Below are 16,680 nucleotides of genomic sequence, written 5' to 3'. Positions count from 1 at the left end.
GAGGAGCGGGGGGGTCAAAATGATCTATGACAGACGAGGGAAAGGACAAGTTTCAAATAACAGAACTTTCAGCTAACGAGAAAGATCTCCGATTCTAGTCGACCCACCCCATGTTCTATTAAGAAATGAGGGTTGGAAAATAGGAAGACTTCCTACTTGTCTTTATCCGCTGTTATTTAGCTAACAGGATCACTTCCGTCCTCTCCTCTCTTCGACGTCAGCCTCGTGTTTGCTGTGTGACCTTGGGGGTTGCACAAGTTCGGCGCATGTCCTTCTACAAGCCGCAAACTTCGCAGTCGTAACCTGTACGACAGCTGAAACGGAGCTCATCACATTCAAAGACGTTCGGAAGGTGGTTGCTATGCTCGTGAACCCGTTCTTTTTCGATGTGGTAAGTTAGAGCTCTTTCTTCATATGGAACTTTTAAGTACTTAAGTTTAACCATTCAGTTGTGCAATTTATTTCAACAAACAAATTTTGACGTTTTACTTTTATATTATCTCTTTGTAGTAAGCTATAAAATTTTCCACATATAATTCCGTTTCTGTTTGTATATAATAGAAATATAAAAGATAATACATTTTTGTTTTACTTATTTTAAATCCACCGCATGAGGGCGCTAAGTGTAAATACATTCGCGATCTGTTAGGCTTAGTGTTTGATTGTTGTACTGAAATTTAATTTTACATCAACAGCAACTGTTTTGTAAGTCTGGAAGTTAATTTTATTTACGTTCTGACATTAAAACTTAGTAAATGCACGCAGGAAGAATTTAATTATCACAAGATTTTGATTCAAACTATAAAAAAAAAAAGAACATAATCCCTCTAGTTTTGTTTATTACAATCGATCAGTTGTGGAAAACAAGCTTTTACCATTTATTAAATGAAACCAAATAAAAGTCCTTCACTTTCCCAAACGGTATTCGAACCAAGATCTTCCCATGCTATGTTAAGGAAGACTCGTAATGTATATGCCGATGGGGGAGGGTGTAAATGATAAATCGTTTCGTTATTTTACCATCCTTCAGAAACTGGAATGACCAAAAATAATTAATACTGAACCGGATTTCATAATATTTCATAATTAACAAAGCTTTCGAAGCTTGCTTCTAAATATCACCTGTGTTAAATTAATTCACCCACACTTAATTCGCCACAAAATAATTACCTTGTTAAGTGTTACGTTTAGTATTTCTCGAGTTGTAATTGAGACGATGAGATATCGGCTAGGTCAAGTTTGTCAGCCGTAGCTCTGCGGGATAAACTCAAGTCATTCCCCGAATGTTAGACAGTGCATTAATGGTCTATTTAGTGCATAAAAGCTCAGATTTCGAAGACACATTTTTGAGATTATCATCTAGAAGCTTCTGGTCACGAGACGTCAAAAATTTCCACTCTTTAACAATATCCATGGTAGGGTAATGTTCAGGTCACTTAAGGTTCTATGAATCTTTATTAAGTTCTTATGTGGTCTATGTTTGACACTGATAATATTTATGTTTTCTGTATACTTGCTTCTTTGCATATTTCGGCTGAAATTAGTTCCCTTCTTTTGATAGAAAGAATGTTAAAAGTACTTTTGGGAAAGTGTGTTTATTCGTAATTTTAAAAGAACATTGAGATGACTTTGCGACTGGTTTTACTGTGTTCTATTTAAGAATGATAAAAAAAAAAAAAAAAGATTAAGGACGCAAGTGAAAAAAAAAAATTTATCAAAATGCTTAATTCCTCTTCCCAAACACAGCAGATTTCATGCTTCTCTTCATTCAGCGAAGCAAGTAGAAATTGTTACGGTTGGGTTATTTAAAATTAGTGCAAGAAAACTAAACCTTGATATCAATCAGTACAGTAGTATGTCTACCGAATGAATGTGTTCCACACTATTTTTTTTTTTTCCCTCGGAGGGGAAACTATTTTCTCCATAAGATCCACTAGGTGAGCTTTGAAAAGGCATTGGAAGTTCTTTCCAAATGATAAGATTGCAACGATTGTAGAATTACAATGGATAAAACCAAAACACTGCAGAAATTCTCTCCAAGGTATTTTTTTTTCTTATAGGAAAAAAAAATCATTAACGATAAAAGCAATCTTACTTTCAAAACCTGACTGTTGCCAAACCTGAGACTCTGACTCCGTGGAGGTCATTCTTAATAATAATAATAACAAAACAAAAATGTTGGATTTTAATTATTCGAGTTACATTTTTATATAATGCATTTTACTGTCCTCCAGTGTAGCTAGCACACTACCAATTGCAATAATTAGATGTATGTAGACCGAGAAATCTGATGGCTCTTCTTCGCAAGGCAACAGCTGATTCATTCACAGAACACAATCTCGATACGGCTGTGATCCAATCCATAATATCCGCATACCATTTGGTACGAAAGGACGCTATGGTTTCTCTCCCAAAAAACATCAATACAAGTCAACAGAATTATCTAGAATTCAGTAGTAGGAGGTCAATGTCTGGTTTTTGTACACAGTTAATAGATATAGAATAAGAAATGTAAAGAGTCCCAATCATGATAACTAAAGCTTATGCTCACATTCCAAGCAACGTCTCTCTGGATAAAGAGTGTTTAATATGTATCTGAAGAAACCCTCTAACGGTTGTCCGCGTGGCCTAATGGATAAGGCGTCTGACTTCGGATCAGAAGATTGCAGGTTCGAGTCCTGCCGCGGACGGTTTCTTTTCTCCATCTCGATATAAATATAATATTTACTTCAGTTTTTCGGTTATCGTTGTTAGTTAATATTCAATAATGCGTAGTTTTTTTAAACTGAAAAAAAAAAAAAAAGTTTAATTCAGTGACTTACAGTTTTATAATTAAAAAACTTAATTAGGTTCAGAAACATTTTCTTGCCAACTTAATTTTTTTTTTCTACTAGTCATAAACAACGTCCGGGATTGGCTAATGTTCATTGAGATCATATGTTTCAAAATATTTGCTTATTTATACTTTTATTTTATAACGAAAAAAAAAAAAGTTGTCCTTAATTAAAATTCTAAGTTTATACCTATACTTAAGGAATTAAAAAAATGTGCAAGTAAAAATCCCCCTTCCCCTAAACGAATATTTCCACTTACACACTGCATATTTTATTAAACTATTAAATTATAAAATCACGACAACATAGAAATCGTGTAAATTGTTGCTCGGTTTTCGGAAAACTCAAATAATACCGTTCACATGTAAATAAGAGTAAGTGGCAGCACTGTTTTCGTATAAAAGGATGTGAATCATAATCTACTTGCTAGATATATGAGTTGTTACTATTTCCTCTTGAGAGGTCAGGCTTTTAAATTATTTCCAAAGCTTACAGAGCAGCGTAACCAGTTTGCGTAGCTTTTGACTTGTTTTCTAGCTCCGGGCTTTCGTATGACCCCCACAAACAGACGTACACACTGGGTTGCAAACAGCTTCAGTTGTTTGGGAGGTAGATCGAGTCTTTTGTCATGTTTGTAACAGACTATATTTAATATGTGTATCTTAGAAATCAGTTTGGTTCTTTCTTTTTCATATACTATCGTCCTGACGCAGTAGTTGTCGCGCATGTTTACAAATTTCATTCTTCTGCATTCACTTGTAGGATTTGATTCCTTTTTTTAACTCTTGTTTTTCTGGGCATTTTCATTGTTCGGTGATCTTTTTAAAACCTTTTTTGCACAACAATTTGACTTTTTCTTTCTTTCTTTTTCTTTTTTTTTTTTTAAGTGCTAGTCAGAATGATATAAGTACGGACTTTAATAAAGGTACTTCACAATTATGGAACAGAAGTTGCAGTTAACCTTCATGAAAAATAAATAACTAAATAAAATAAAATAAAAACACTAGCAGGAAAATAGATAATAGTTTGTCGACTGAGCCATAGATGGCGTTGGAGATCCTTCTGCTATAACATCATTGCACATTTTTTTTTTATTTGTCGAACTAAAAATATTAGCAATAAAAATTGGAAGACTTCCTACAAATCAAATGTCTGGAGTTTCTGTAGTGCGAAAAATAATACGAAAAAGTCATACTTTAGCAGAGAACGTTCTGTCATACAGTATTCAGAAATATTCTTATTATTATTATTGCGGGCGACTCCAAGGAGTCCTTAGACTCATCGAGGGTGGCCCTAAATATCATGTCCATCACAACTATTTGACATTCACACAGTATTTATCATACTTTGCCTTGAACTCATTCACTGTCACAGCATCCACAACAGACTCAGGCAGTTTATTCCACTCATTCACCACTCTAAAAGTAAAAACCCAGATCTAACACCCTTACTAACCACACTCTTGCCTAGCTTCCATGGATGTCTCCTAGTCCTCCCACCACCAGTCCTGTTCTCAAAAATATCCTCTGAATTAATGCTATAGAAACCCTTCAGCAATTTGAATGTCTCAATCATATCTCCCCCTTTCCGCCTATCAACCAATTTCTGCAACTCACAAATCTTCAACCTGTTTTCATAAGGTTCATTCCATAGACCTGCTATCATCTTGGTCACTCGCCTCTGGATCCTCCCAACCTCCTCCACATCAAGAAGAAATCTAGGTGACCAGATCTGGACACAGTAATCTAATCTTATCAAGGCTCGATACAGAGGAACAATAACTTGCTTATCTCTGCTCGTCAACGTATTCTTCATCATCCAAGTGATTTGATGAGCTGATTTAGCCAATTTTGCGATGTTCTCCCTAAACTTCAACTCCCTATTTACCAACACTCCCAAGTCCCTGGCCCTCATCAATCTCCTGGAGTACAGTTCCACCAATCTGATATACTGCTGCTAATCTTTTCACCCCAAAATGCATAACCTTGCATTTTTCCACATTAAATTGACATCCATTCTCCTTATCCCAGACCACCAATCTATCCAAATCATCCTGCAAAATTTTGACATCTTCGGCATTCACCATTGCCCTACCCAACTTAGCATCATCAGCGAACAAATGAACCGTTCCTGTCAGATCCTTTCCTATATCATTAATGAACAAATTAAAGAGCAGTGGTCCAAGAACAGAACCCTGCGGCACACCACTAGTCACAGGCCGTCTTTTGGACTCTACTCCTGAGTAAACTACTCTCTGGTATCTCTCCAGATACCAGAATACGTATCCTCCATCAATCATCCTCCCATCCATCTCATCAACCCTATATCCATTCCCATATATTGCAGTTTATGGATTAGACTTCCATGTGGTATCCTGTCAAAGGCCTTAGCCAGGTCCAGCAGTATCACTGTAAACCCATTACTCTTATCCAGTTCAGCCATCACTGTGTTATAAAACCTGAGTAAGTTACTGAGGCATGATCTACCCTTCACAAAACTATGCTGTCCCCCCATACAGTATCTCATTTTCATCAATCCATTCCTGTATTTTTTCCTTGACTACTTTCTCCAAGACCTTGATAACGACTCCTGATATGTTGATCGGTCGGTAATTTGCAACAGTAGTCTTGGATCCTCCTTTATGCAGTGGAAATATTTTCCCCTCTTTCCACCCCTTCGGGACTAAACCAGACCCGAGACTCAGATTAACAATAAAGTCAAGGGCACTGACAATTCTTTAGCCGCTTCACGTAAGACCCGTGCTGATATACCATCCAATCCCACAGATGTATTCACATTAAGGTTCTGTAATAGACTATTCACCTCCACTTCATTCACCACAACTCCCATATAAACTAATGGTTCCTTCATTCCTTCAATGTCACCACCTGGATGATATACTCTTGCAAAGAGTGCTCACTCAGTAATTCCACTATATCGACTGATTCAGTGACCTCCCTACCATCGGCGTTCCTTAAAATCATTCTGCCGTGTAGTTTTCCTTTTACTAGCAGCATATTGAAAGAACTGTTTGGGATTCTCTTTAGCTTGCATGGCTAATTTCCTTTCATAATCCGTTGTTGCTTTTATCACCACACTCGTTTACCCTTCTGGCCTGCGCTTTATACCGTTCATGTGTCTGCAAGTCACCTTTCTCCTTAAATTCCTTCCACAGTTGTTTCTTTTTTTGCAACTCAAGTTTAATGGTGTTATTCATCTATTTAACTCCTACTTGATTTACTATTCGGACTCTAGGTATACAGTCAGCCATAACCTCCTGCAAATGCTCCCTGACCACATCCCATGCCCTATCGACATCCAGCCCTTGCAGTTTTACATGCCATGGCACTGAACCAAGCAATCTTCTAAGCTTGTCATACTTGTCAGCACGATTATTCCACATGTACCCTGTCTTAATCGAAAATTTCACACATTTAGCCACCTCCCAGGTCAAGACCATATGATCACTCTCACCAATAGGTGGGAACATATTCATTACAGTCAAATTCTCAGACGCTATTACTAGGTCAAGCACTCTCGAACCCCTAGTATTTTCCATTACATGCTGTCTCAGATAGTTATCCCTCAGTAATTGGATAAAATCCAGTTCCTTCCTCACATGTGTTCCTCTCCTCCTTCCAATCAATGTTATCATAGTTGAAATCCCCCATAATAATTACACTCCTTCCACTCATTTCATCAATTTGTCTATGCATACTATCTCCACCATCTATTCCATCATCTGGTCTATAGCGGCACCTAACTGTACATTTTGTTCGGTTAGTCTCAATCTCACACCAAATAGCCTCAAATGAGCTCTTTTCACTATCCTGCAATACAACTTCTATTCTCCTTGGTTGCAGTTCATCAGCTATCATCAATAACACTTCCCCCCCCCCCCATTTTATTCTCTCTGTCCCTCCTGAACACACTATACCCTACACATTCAATCCCACTAACTATATCATCTTCTGTCAGCCATGTTTCACTAATGCCAATAATCTGTTATCAGGAAGAGCCAATCAAGGTCAAAAATTCTTCCTTCTTGTTCCTAATGCTCCTGGCATGAGTATACATGAAATGCAGAGATCCATTTATCCCACCCCTATCTTGATGCGTTATACTAACTATTTCATTCTGATTTTTTGTCCTTCGTACTGGCTCGGGTAAATTATAAGCATTCTCTCGACTGCCTCACTGATGTCTGCATATCAACTTCCTCCCCTCCTTAATAGTTCAAGTTTCCCTGATTTTGCACATCCACTCTCACTTCACGCAGCAACACTTTTTCCAGTCTTCGCAGACCAAACATGAAACACATTATTAAAATCTTTATCATTGTGTACAAATAATAGTCTAGTTTCACGATTAAGTCTAAATAATTATGCATGCAATTGTGATAATCAAACAAGATGTGAGGCAACAACAGTAGCGTATCTACGTATTAGTAGAGTTCGAGATATGCATCTGCTCTTTGTCGCCTACTAGGGTCGCCTTAATGAAAATTGTTCCCCCTTTTTTCGAAAAAAAGGCAGTTATTCCGCGGCTCTCAATATACAATAAGGGTTTTTCAGCTGAAGACGAATTAACCGGTCTCATACGGAGATGGAAGGGATTTTCCTTCAGAAAGTCGGAGTTTTCCTCCTACAAAGCAAGAAAACCATCTAGGACACACGAAATTAACAGACAGGTCTCACAGCCTCAGCTATTTCGGTTTTAATTCAAAAACAGTCCAACCCAGATTATTTGATTTCCTTCAGTCTTGGTACGAATATTTTGTAATGATTCATCCAATTCTAGTCTGTCCTTAGACGGATTGAGACTTCCTAATTTGGAGCTCAAGGAATTTAATGCAACCGGCTTGCTATTCTTCTAAGATTAAGTATTTTATGTCTGTAGGCGTGTGTTCACGGATGTTTAGAAGGATGAAAACCCGAGTTTCAGGGAGAAAATCTCCCTATTTCCTTATGAGATCGATTAACTCACCTTATATTGAAAAGCTGTGATTAAGGTTCTTCATATTATAGACGGGACTCGAACCCAGATCTTTTCAACGAAAGGGCTTCATCGAAACTGACTGAGCTATGGAGGCTCAACCGAAAGTTCAGCACATGACGATTTCTGAAAGTCATCTGGGAGAATTTTGAATTGAATTTGTTTCTGATTAATAGGGTATTGGTAGGGAATAGCAGAAAAGTTAAACTCAAAGCAAGTTAAAGCTTTTCTTTAGGAAAATTGGAACCCGCGTACTCCCTTAACAGTAAAGTGGGTCTTTGTTTCACCAGTGATCAACTGCCTAGCAGTTTTATTTCCATTAGGTCCAATTGAAAACACCCTTGCTTTTATTAACTTGCATCTCATATTGACATGATTAAGGGTACTCTTTCCCAAATCATCCTCAAGGGGCCCGTATCCGTGGAATAATAAATAGACAAACCATGAAAGAAAAAAAAAATGGAAATATCCCGAAGAATTCGAAATACCCTTGAAATATTTAAGGAATTTTTGTCCAGCAGGTGGCAATACCGAAGTAATTTTGCCAGATTAATAGTGGGTTTTTTTGCTATTAATTCAGCCGTAGAATCAGCCAAATTATTATGAAGTCATCCCATTGTTTTTGAGATTATGACAGAAGCAATTAAAGCCGTGGGGTAGCGTAACTGTCTGTTAACTGCATGTGGTCTCTCCAGTTTGCTTGTTTTGTGGGAAGAAAAAAAAAAGTCCCCCTGCCGTGCATGAGACCAACTAACTCACTGTCATTTGAAAAGCACTTATAACGGTTCTTTTCCTCCTAGACGGGATTTTGAACTCTTGGCTTTCCAGTCAAAAGGCATGATCAATGTTTGGACTAAGTTGAGAAGGCTGCAAATCATCCTATTAGTTCAGCTAACTGACAAATGCCTGGCCAATCCATCAAAATGTTCATTCGTAAAATTTAGTCTGTTTAAAATGTACAACCGATTGAACTCCATTGTGAAATTCACTCATTCATTTCGTATGGTGATTCAACGGCCGTGAGCCCCTTTTACGGGGTGGTACGGCAACACAATTCCGCCCCTCTATTTTTATCCGGGCTTGGGAACGCCATACCTGACAATTCAGACCTATGGCTGGAGGGATTGTCTTAAGTATTCCTGACTGTATCCCTGTGTATGTTCACGGGGAAGGTCTGCCTGCTTGAGGGATGAAAATCCCCAGATAAACCGGGGGAAAACCCTGCTTTCCACGTCCAAGAACGGCTAATAACTTGGCTATGGTTGGGAAAGATCCTTAAGATCCTCACATCGTCGACGGGAATCGAACCTAGGACACTCCTAAGTTCGATTCAAAACAAAGGATTTTTCGGAGTTCGATAAAGGGCTTATTGTGGGTTATCTACTACAGCCAGATTGGCTTCTCAAAAAGCGAGATATCTCGGGTGTTTAATCAGTGGAAAAATAACCCACATTAACAGATCACAAGGTGCCGAGAGATCTCATCTCATCTTCCTTTATCCTTGCGATGTCGAGGGTTTATTAATCATCGAACCTCAAACCGTTCACAGGATAAGGTGATCAGTTCTACTTCCAGGTGTATCTTATGTCCCTAGTGTTGAGTTTTTCGTCCCGCAAGGCAGGTAAACAGGCCTCAAGGCCTGTTTACCTGCCTTGCGGGACGAAAAACCCCAGGATAAACTGGGGTTAAAAACCCTGTTGTCCACGCCTAAGACGGCTAACTTGGCTATGGCTGTGGAAGATCCTTCAGCTCCTCACGTCACGGACGGGAATCGAACTTAGGACACTCCTTCCCCATGCATATGGTTGCGGTTGCGAAGCGCAAGCCACTAGGCTAACAGCGCGTACATTGTGAAATGAAATTCAGTAAAGCTACCTATCCTGATGTATTTGAGATTTCAATTAAAAGTATCCTATGACCTAAATTTAAAAAAAAATGAAAATAACATCGAGAGAAATTGCTCGCAATCTGTCTTATAATCCTTATAAGGACTGGCTTAAAGGGGCGAAGCAAGAATGCTTTTCATCTTCCCCGTTATCTGTAGAGGACAGTGTAGGGATAAAGTGTTATTGAGCAATTAAGGCTCTGATCATGGCAGGAGGGTAACAGCAATAGCCGAGCCTCAGTTAGAACTTCATTGGCTACAGAATTGCCATCCCTTACCCTCCAAGGGTATTGGATTGAATGAATCAATCACCGTATGTGTAAGTAAAGGTGATATCTCAAAAATATCGGACGATCTCTAGGCCACTCATTCGTGGGCGAAAGACCGTCCAAATCTCAGCGTTGGTTCTACTCAGTGAAACTCGAGTACCGAGCAGAACCGCTCATTCCGAAGAAAATAATTCACCGGCAAGTACCCCTCAGCGGGCCGTGCCGGAGAACACTTTCCCCGGTAACTCAATTGCTCCCTTAGGGCAAAACCTAAGAGAGCGAACTCATTAACCCAGGATAACAGCAATAGCCGAGCCTCAGTTAAACTTCATTGGTTCAGCATTGTCATCCCTATATGGGCATCTCATATAAAATCAATCACCGTAATGTGTAAGTAAAGGTGATATCTCAAAAATATCGGACGATCTCTAGGCCACTCATTCGTGGGCGAAAGACCGTCCAAATCTCAGCGTTGGTTCTACTCAGTGAAACTCGAGTACCGAGCAGAACCGCTCATTCCGAAGAAAATAATTTAATACCGGCACGTACCCCTCAGCGGGCCGTGCCGGAGAACACTTTCCCCGGTAACTCAAAGTGCTCCCTTAGGTCAAAACCTAAGAGAGCGAACTCATTTACCCAGGATAACAGCAACAGCCGAACCTCAGTTAAACTTCATTGGTTCAGCATTGCCATCCGTTACCCTATATGGGCATCTCATATTGAACCAATCGACCATGTAAGTAAAGGTTCAATCTCAAAAATATGGACGATCTCTAGGCCACTCATTCGTGGGCGAAAGACCGTCCAAATCTCAGCGTTGGTTCTACTCAGTGAAACTCGATTACCGAGCAGAACCGCTCAAATTCCGAGGAAAATAATTCACCGACAAAACCCCTCAGCGGGCCGTGCCGGAGAACACTCTCCCCGGAGACTCAAAGTGCTCCCTTAAGGCAAAAACCTTAAGAGAGCAAACTCAAAAACTCATCGCCCAAGGGGGTAACAGCAACAGCCGAACCTCAGTTAAACTTCATTGGTACAGCATTGCATTGTTGCCATCCGTTACCCCCAAGGGCATTAATGAACCAATCGACTATGTAAGTAAAGGTTCAATCTCAAAAATATGGACGATCTCTAGGCCACTCATTCGTGGGCGAAAGACCGTCCAAATCTCAGCGTTGGTTCTACTCAGTGAAACTCGATTACCGAGCAGAACCGCTCAAATTCCGAGGAAAATAATTCACCGACAAAGCCCCTCAGCGGGCCGTGCCGGAGAACACTCTCCCCGGAGACTCAAAGTGCTTCCTTAAGGTAAAAACCCCAAGAGAGCGGACTCAAAAACTCCTCGCCCAAAGGGGTAGCAGCAACAGCCGAATCTCAGTTAAACTTCATTGGTACAGCTTTGCGTTGCTATCCATCACCCCCAAGGGCATTAATGAACCAACCGACCGCATCTCACGGTCGATTGATTTCCACACACCGCAATCTGTTTTGAACGCAAATTTGTGACTAAAAGGAAACAGTTCATTTTTAACTTATTTTGGTGTTTAAGCTAACTTTATTTTAATTTTTGTAAACAGAAAAAATAATCAAGATAATAATATATTTTTTTTATTTATTATATTTGCAATTGTATTATATATATATATATATATATATATATATATATATATATATATATATATATATATATATATATATATATACACACAGTATATTCACAGCTGCGGTTTTTTTTTGTGTGTGTATCCAATTTTTTTCTGTTAGGTAAAGCGTTTCCTCAGGATATGAAGGAACCTTTAATATATATATATAATAAAAATGTATTCAAGATACCAAGTAATTTTATATAAACTTGGTTTTTAATCCTATTTCCCCAAGTGAGCAAACAGACAAGAAAGTCAAGTTTGCACCTGCACGTAGTACAAGTCCAAGGCAACTCGTGGTAAAGGTGGTAAAGCTCTGATTACTTTCCTTAGTATTTTTCCATTAATGTAAAGCACGTCCCCTTGCGGAGATGTATGATGCTAAATATTAAAGGCAATGGTCACTACCCATACCGGTTTCGACCTTCATTGAGGTCTCAGTGGGAGCCAGACCTGAAAATGCTAAGGTTGAAGTAATGCAGAGCTCATTACTTCTGTATTACTTCAACCTTGACTATATATAATAATAAAATAAATAAAATAATAATAATAATAATAATAATAATAAGAAGAAGAAGAAGAAGAAGAAGAAGAAGAATATATATATATATATATATATATTTTTTTTTTTTTTTTATGTGAAAAAAAAGGTTGTAAATTACTCGTTCAGAGCCTAGGTTATAAATATTAATTGCACTGTAAGAGCAAATATTTTGTTTTCAAAGTTTCTGTTTTCACTGCAATTTTTCTGAAAGACAACACAAAACTAAACTATTATAGTTAAATATTAAAATATCTTAATATGATCGAAGATGGTGAATGTAAACGAAAAAAAAAAAAACAATGACTCAAGCAACTTTGACTAAATAATACATTCAGTTCGTTGGAGCTGGATCTCAAGGAACTTTAGTGCCATCTATATAACTAGATTTATTCTAATATCGGCTTCACTAGACTACCGTCTAGTGAAGCCGATATTAGAGTCTGTAATTGATTTTTTTCCACAGGTGCGTTGGGGTGTTGTGGACAGGGCGAAATTTTATTTTGATATACCAATCAGTAACGGTAATTTTAATAGTTAATTCGCTATTTATGAACTCGTGTACAAATACTACGACATTAATATATAATCTATTTAATTAAAAATCTGCTTATGGAAAATAGTATAAATTATTTATTTTATACAACAATACGATAAATATGAGTGTGGTCTGAAAAGTTCTCGGCCTTGACCATAGATGGCAGCATTTTTGGCACCATTTTTTTTTTTTTTTTTCTAAGTTGGTACATCTGTCATAAACATCAGTGTGAAATTGGTAGTCATTTTATCAAGTAGTTTTTTTTATATGCAGCTGTATGAAGCAAAAGTGTTATCTGTATCCTTTGAAATGGATAAAATTGAGTATCGTGCGGTTATAAAATTCGTGCTAAAAGAAGGTTTAACGCCAAGCGAAATTCATTCGAAGTTCATAAAAGTTTACAGGCACTCTTCTCCTTCCTCTTCGACAATTAAGAAATAGGCTGCCGAGTTTAAACGTGGCCATACCAGCCTTGAAGATGATCCACGTGAGGGACGTCCAAAAAGTGTAACAACACCAGAAATCATTGATCAGTGCACGATATGGTATTGGATGACCAGCGAGTCAAAATGTGTGAACTTGCTGGGATTATATACATTTGAAAAGAACGTGTAGGATATCTTTTGCATGAAGAATTGCAAATGAAAAGGCTTTGTGCAATATGGGTGCCGAGCTTGCTCACAGCAGATCATAACATAAACACACTCGCATGAAAATCTCTGAACAGTGCTTGGAGCGTTTTAACAAGAATGAAACTGATTTTGTGCGTCGATTTATTACTATGGATGAGACTTGGATTCACCATTACACACCAGAATGCAAAGAGCAGTCAAAACCGCGGACAGAAGCCGCGGTTTTGAAGACAAGTCGGTTTCGTCAGCAGGAAAGGTCATGGCATCGGTTTTGGGATGTTAAAGGTATTTTGTTTATTAATTATCTTGAAAAGGGTAAAACAATAACCGGGAATATTATTCCGATCTTTTAACCAGACTAGACGAAAAAATTAGTGAGAAAAGACCTGGTTTGTAGAAGAAAAAAATCATCTTTCATCAAATTATCTTGAAAATTAAGGAATCTGCACTATGAATAGTTGGAACATCCACCCTATTCCCCAGATTTGGCTCCCTCTTAGTTCTATCTCTTACCCAAACTAAAACTCTTCCTCGCTGGTCAGCGTTTTTCAGGGATGGGATAATGGCGTTACAGACGGGATAATAGCACTGGAGCATCGTGGAATAAATGTATTAGTCTTAAGGGAGAATATGTTGAAAAATACAAATAATTTTGAAATTATAAATTCGTTTTTTTTTTTTTTTCAGTGATAGAACTTTTCAGACTACCCTCGTACATTTTGCACATGAAACTATTAAAAGTTTCAAAACTATCAGTAGTGTATAGAAAAACACAACGTTCCTTATAAGATGGTTAAGTAGTGTTAAGGAGCTATAGTAGTAGTAGTGTTATTGCACTACTTGAAAGACACGAACTTTGAACAGCATGGTTTCTATTAGTACGTTAATGATTAGGAACGGTGTATAATTCGATTTTTAGTATTTTTTAAATTAAGCTAGAAGTGTTTCTAGCTCAATCAGGCTTTTTTTCCCTCTCTTTTGTGGAATTCTTTTCCTCACTTCCCTACAATATTTTCTAGAACCCTCCTCCGAATGCACTATCAATAGCTTAACTTTAATGAAAAGAGATGGCTGAGCTACTCGAAATCGTAATTTGTACCCATGAGAAGTATTCATTTCTTTATCATAACCGGATGTTTTGATGCAAGCGATACGAAGATTCCCCCCCCCCCTTCCACTCACATACTTCTTTCTCCAATAACCCTATCTTCCTTTTGTGCGAGTATATGCGTGTTCGAATAACAGGTTTTATTAAATAGTAAATGGAAAAAATCAAACTGCAATCCTGTTTGAATAGTCATTTCTTGGATTGTCATGTCGCAACTCATTTTAGAACACAGGTCATTAGCTTCTTGCCAGTCGTGCATGCGATTGTATGCGAGTATAAATGGAGCAAGCTCGTTGATCACTAATAATGTACGTTGAGGAAGCACTTACACGTAGTGTGTGTGTGTGCGTGCGCACGAGAGGGGTAGGAATTGCACAAATTCTGTAGACTCACAGAAAAAAAAAAAGGGGGGAAGCAAAATACGTTTGTCTTAGTAATCAGTTTATTTATTTATTTTTTTTTTTCAGGTATTACATTCTGAATCCTAAGTTAGAAAAATATAAGATGCTTATTTCCACCCACCCCCATTTTCTTTGAATTATAAAGAACAAATAAAAATTTTAATGAGGTGATGAACTGAGATAAATAAAAAAATAAAATAAAATTTTCGCGTCTCATTTTATTCTTTCCATTGCCCAATAAAATAGTATACAGTTATTATTAAAAACACAATTCAGTATTTAAACTGAACTAATGCACTCCTTATAATGAATATAATTTTAAATTCCTTAACTTAATATTTTTGCTTCTTCTCATCGATGATTAGGCATTTACTTGTTCCGTCTTCACCGATCTTTCCATATTGCAACTAGTTCCCTCCTCCTCCATTTCAGTCTATGTTAATTCATTATTTTGATAATAATCAATATCTTTCCATTTTTCCTTATATTCCTTATTTTTTTTAAATTATTAACTATTCTAATATTTATTATTATTATTATTATTATTATTATTATTATTATTTTACTTCTTTTAATTGGTCTTAAAAATCTCATTTCTAAAAATTTCTACACCTCAGGCAAAATCAAAGTAAAATATAATTTTATTTTGATCTGTTTTAATAGTATAATTATGAACCGTATATCACAATATAGTTAAAAAATTAAACTGGAATTTTTATTCCAGTTCAATTTTCCTACAATTTCTAATGTAGTTAATATAACTCTCTTTGATAGAGAAAAGAGTGACTCATCCGTAGTACTTTTACACAAATTATCGAGTAATTTATTTTATTTTTCTTAAAAATAATAATTTAACTTATATTTTAAATTTAAATTTCGATCAGAAATGAAACATTCGAAAACATTGACTTTAAAAATGCTAACATGGCGCTGCAATCTGGATGTTTCAAATTGGGAAAAGTTGTGCTGTTGAATTCATATCTTCAATCTTTAACAAATAGAAACACTGATCTGATAGCATTCATACTATTGCATAAGAATTAGTCTTTCTTCAAAATGGTTACATCTCAGACAAAATAAATAATTTAGAACATTATACAACTACAGAAAAACTTAATAGAAATCTGATGACTTTCATGTATCAAATGTCTCTCCAAAAATAATTTAAAAAATTTTCAGCAGTTTAAAAGCTAACACCTCCACACGCCTACCAAAGACATCTCACATCTCTTCCTGATTTTTACCAAATTCTGTGCACATTTAAATTTTTATGCTATTGTTAAACTCGTCAATTTTCTGAAGTGAGACATTGAGAATGTATGGATTAAGTTCCTTTAAATCTGTGAGATTATATATTGAATAATTTCTCAGATTGTGCGAGATTATTCCATGACCTGTGCACATTTTAAAGGCTGATTTATGAAAATATAATAATAATAATAAAATTTCCCAAGGGGTTCTTGTGAGCTTTATATATCAGCGTCGAACAATAACAAAAATCGTATTTATTTTAGAACCTTCTTCATTTTTTTTTTTTTTTTTTTTTTTTTTTTTTTTTGAGAGAGAGGTCGCTTTACATTTCTAGAATGATTATAATTTTTCCTTACTTCTTATCTCTGATGATGGTATTGTTACACTACAAAAATATTTATACAAAGAATTTTTTTAAAAATTATTTTAATTGTTAAGTTTATTTGAATCATGTTAAGGGCAATAGGTACTTAAGACGCTTCAAGTAATACGCATCGCGTACTGCGACAAGAAATACCATATCCAGATCGTAACCATATAGCTTGGGTTTTCCCTACTTTACAAGCCTTGGTCCTATTGCAGT

At 36.9% G+C, this 16,680-nt stretch overlaps 1 protein-coding gene and 1 non-coding gene across 2 annotated transcripts in view; both read left to right on the top strand.

Moving 5' to 3' along the window:
* The first annotated feature begins 267 nt into the window (after positions 1-267).
* LOC150096316 (uncharacterized) overlaps positions 268-16,680 on the top strand; it is a 44,074-nt gene continuing 27,661 nt past the window's right edge. The window contains exon 1 of the mRNA XM_090409031.1: positions 268-391. Coding sequence (XP_090265157.1) covers positions 362-391 — 30 coding nt within the window. The 5' untranslated portion in view covers positions 268-361. The remainder of the gene's footprint in view (positions 392-16,680) is intronic.
* On the top strand, positions 2,618-2,690 carry TRNAR-UCG (transfer RNA arginine (anticodon UCG)). The gene has a single exon. It is a non-coding gene; the product is annotated as a tRNA-Arg (tRNA).

Source organism: Typopeltis vanoorti, chromosome 19 (genome assembly GCF_054136105.1).
Source record: "Typopeltis vanoorti isolate ZY-2024b chromosome 19, IOZ_Tvanoo_1.0, whole genome shotgun sequence".
Lineage (NCBI taxonomy): Eukaryota > Metazoa > Arthropoda > Arachnida > Uropygi > Thelyphonidae > Typopeltis > Typopeltis vanoorti.
The sequence above is the reverse complement of the archived record's forward strand: the minus strand, read 5'-3'. Positions and strand labels throughout refer to the sequence as shown.